Source organism: Octopus sinensis, linkage group LG7, assembly GCF_006345805.1.
Source record: "Octopus sinensis linkage group LG7, ASM634580v1, whole genome shotgun sequence".
Classification (NCBI taxonomy): domain Eukaryota; kingdom Metazoa; phylum Mollusca; class Cephalopoda; order Octopoda; family Octopodidae; genus Octopus; species Octopus sinensis.
This window is the reverse complement of record NC_043003.1, coordinates 54,422,236-54,424,735: the sequence shown is the minus strand read 5'-3', so window position 1 is coordinate 54,424,735 and position 2,500 is coordinate 54,422,236. Positions and strand designations below refer to the sequence as shown.

The following is a 2,500-nucleotide window of genomic DNA, read 5'->3' as shown; positions in this document are numbered from 1 at the left end:
TATGGAATATATATAATATATATACATACGTATATATATTGAATGCGGAGCATGTAAAAGCCTTTCAATAGAATATTCTCCTGAATTGAACTTGCGACTGCCAGCCGCCACTGACATTCAAATACGACCATCAGGGCACTCCCAGATTCTCCACCCCCTTCCTCATCAGCCTCCTCCTTACTACCCTACCAAGAACTCACAACGACCTCCAAACCACAAGTGCAAACAAGGGAGTCAGAAAGGCAGAATGCTACTTATATCTGAACACTACTATAGAAATATTCCTTAAAAAAACTTTTCTTCTAATTTTCTAAATTTAATTATTTAATCGTTACAGTTGAAAAGGTCTCAAAATGACCGAAACCGGTACTGAATTGTTCACTATAAAATTATTTTAGCATTTTTATTTTTTTGACTTGTTTTTTATATATATATATATATATATATATATATATATATATATACGTATGTATATTTATTGGTGAGAGTATGACACCCTCTGACGGGAATAGGCGGGTCCACTGCATATAAAAAGTAAGGGTCTGACAAAATTGGCAGTTTGTAGTTTGGTCTTCCCGATGCCAGTATGTATTTTCGCAAAATTAGATGGTGAAAAATGTTTCTCAAAATTGGTTCTGTCCTATGCTTACTTACAGATTAAAGTAAATGACAAATGTTCAAAGTATCTGACAATAAATACATAGAGGATTGTAGAGATATACCCAGTTACTTCGGATTAAAGGTTGCTTCGGCAGTATTTCAGCAAATAATGGACGCTATGTTATCCGATTGTGAATTAGCAATCTCTTATTTGGACGATATATTGATCAAGTGTAATTTGCGTGAACAGAATGCGGAGCATGTAAAAGCAGTGTTCATGAAAATTAAAGAGTACGGGTTCACTTTGAGTGAAGAAAAAAGCGAATACTTTTTACCTCAAATTAAATACTTAGGGCAAATAACTGATAAAAATGGTAGACGCCCAGACCAATCAAGGGCAGGTGCAATAGATAATATGCCTGCTCTGAAAAATATGCCAGTATTACAAGCGTTTCTTGGGCTGGCATACTATTACCAAACTACATTATTAACATGCACAAATTAAGTGTTCCATTGAATGACTTATTAAAGAAAGAACCAAGTGGACTTGGTCGGTTAAATGCCAAAACGAGTTTGAAGAACTGAAAAAAATCTAATCGCAGATTTGTCTCTAGCGCGTTTCGATCTAGAAATGGTCATTATGGTAGCGTCAGAAGGAGTTATGCTGCACAATTATAAGGATCGAAGTACGAAACCAGTGATTCATATTTCGCGCTCTTTGATAGCGACTGAGAAAAAATATACTCAAATAGACAAAGCCCTATCGATTATCTTTGCTGTGAAAAAGATTTCACAAGTTTTTACATGGTAGAAGTTTTCTGTTACAAACAGATCATCGAACATTGCTATCACTTTATGGGTCAAAGAAAAGGTTAACTTCACATAAAGGGAAACGTCTGTAACGCTAGAGTATAATATTACTAATTTACAATTTCAAAATGCAGTGTATTTGATCGAAAAAATTGGTGATGTGAACTGTCTACCGAGACTAATTTCCCAAAATACGGAACCACTAGAAACTACCGTGATAGCTGCACTGCAAGCAGAAAGTGAAATAGAAAGAATTGTGAATAATGCTATCCATGAACTGCTAGTGACTGCGCAGGATATAAGAATGGAATCTCTAGGCGATGAGTATATTACAAATATGAAAAAAAATCTTTAGAAAATTAAGCAGAAAAAAAATACAAATTCGAGCAGTTTCTCAAAATGCGACGATAATCTGATATGCGACAATAATCTCAAAATGCGACGATAATCTGACTACATTACAAAAATGTATATCCCGCAATTCCAAGCGGATACTGGAGAATGTCGAGGATGAAAGCTCTGGTGAGGAGCTACGTCTATTGGCCCACTATAGACTAGGATATCGAAAATTTGGTGAGAACTTGTCAAGGTTGCTGCGCTCGCGGCCAAAGCTCAACCGGTAAAATATCAATCGTAGCCGGAAACTGAGAACCCATGTTATAGGTTGGATATCAACTATACCGGACCAGTGAACTGCGCTTACTATCTAATCGTAGTAGACAGCTGTACAAAATTGCCACGGGTATGCTGATGCAATATACCCGCAGCGTTGATGTTCGCGAAACGAATAAAATCGATTTTTGATAAGTTATTGCCAAAGAAAAGAAAGATGTAAAGGAAATACGAAAGCTGCAACGAAATATTTGGAAGTAGAAGATAAAGTGCATTTTAAAACCTACAGAAATTGTAAAGAAGGCTGAGAAGATGGCCTTGTAACCAAAAAACTAGAAAGTAAAATGCATCTAATTAAAGGACCAGGCTGGAAACATAAGAGACATTTAAACCAGCTAAAGAAGAGACATACCGAAGAACGGAGAGAAATTCCTATAGAAGTATTTATTGATGTATTCGATATTCCAGCACCGAAAGT

General features: G+C 36.0%; 1 protein-coding gene across 1 annotated transcript; it reads left to right on the top strand.

Moving 5' to 3' along the window:
- Positions 1–673: 673 nt before the first annotated feature.
- On the top strand, positions 674–1,105 carry LOC115214416 (uncharacterized protein K02A2.6-like). The gene has a single exon (XM_029783611.1). It carries the CDS (start codon positions 674–676, stop codon positions 1,103–1,105), a length of 432 nt encoding a protein of 143 aa, XP_029639471.1.
- Positions 1,106–2,500: the final 1,395 nt, after the last annotated feature.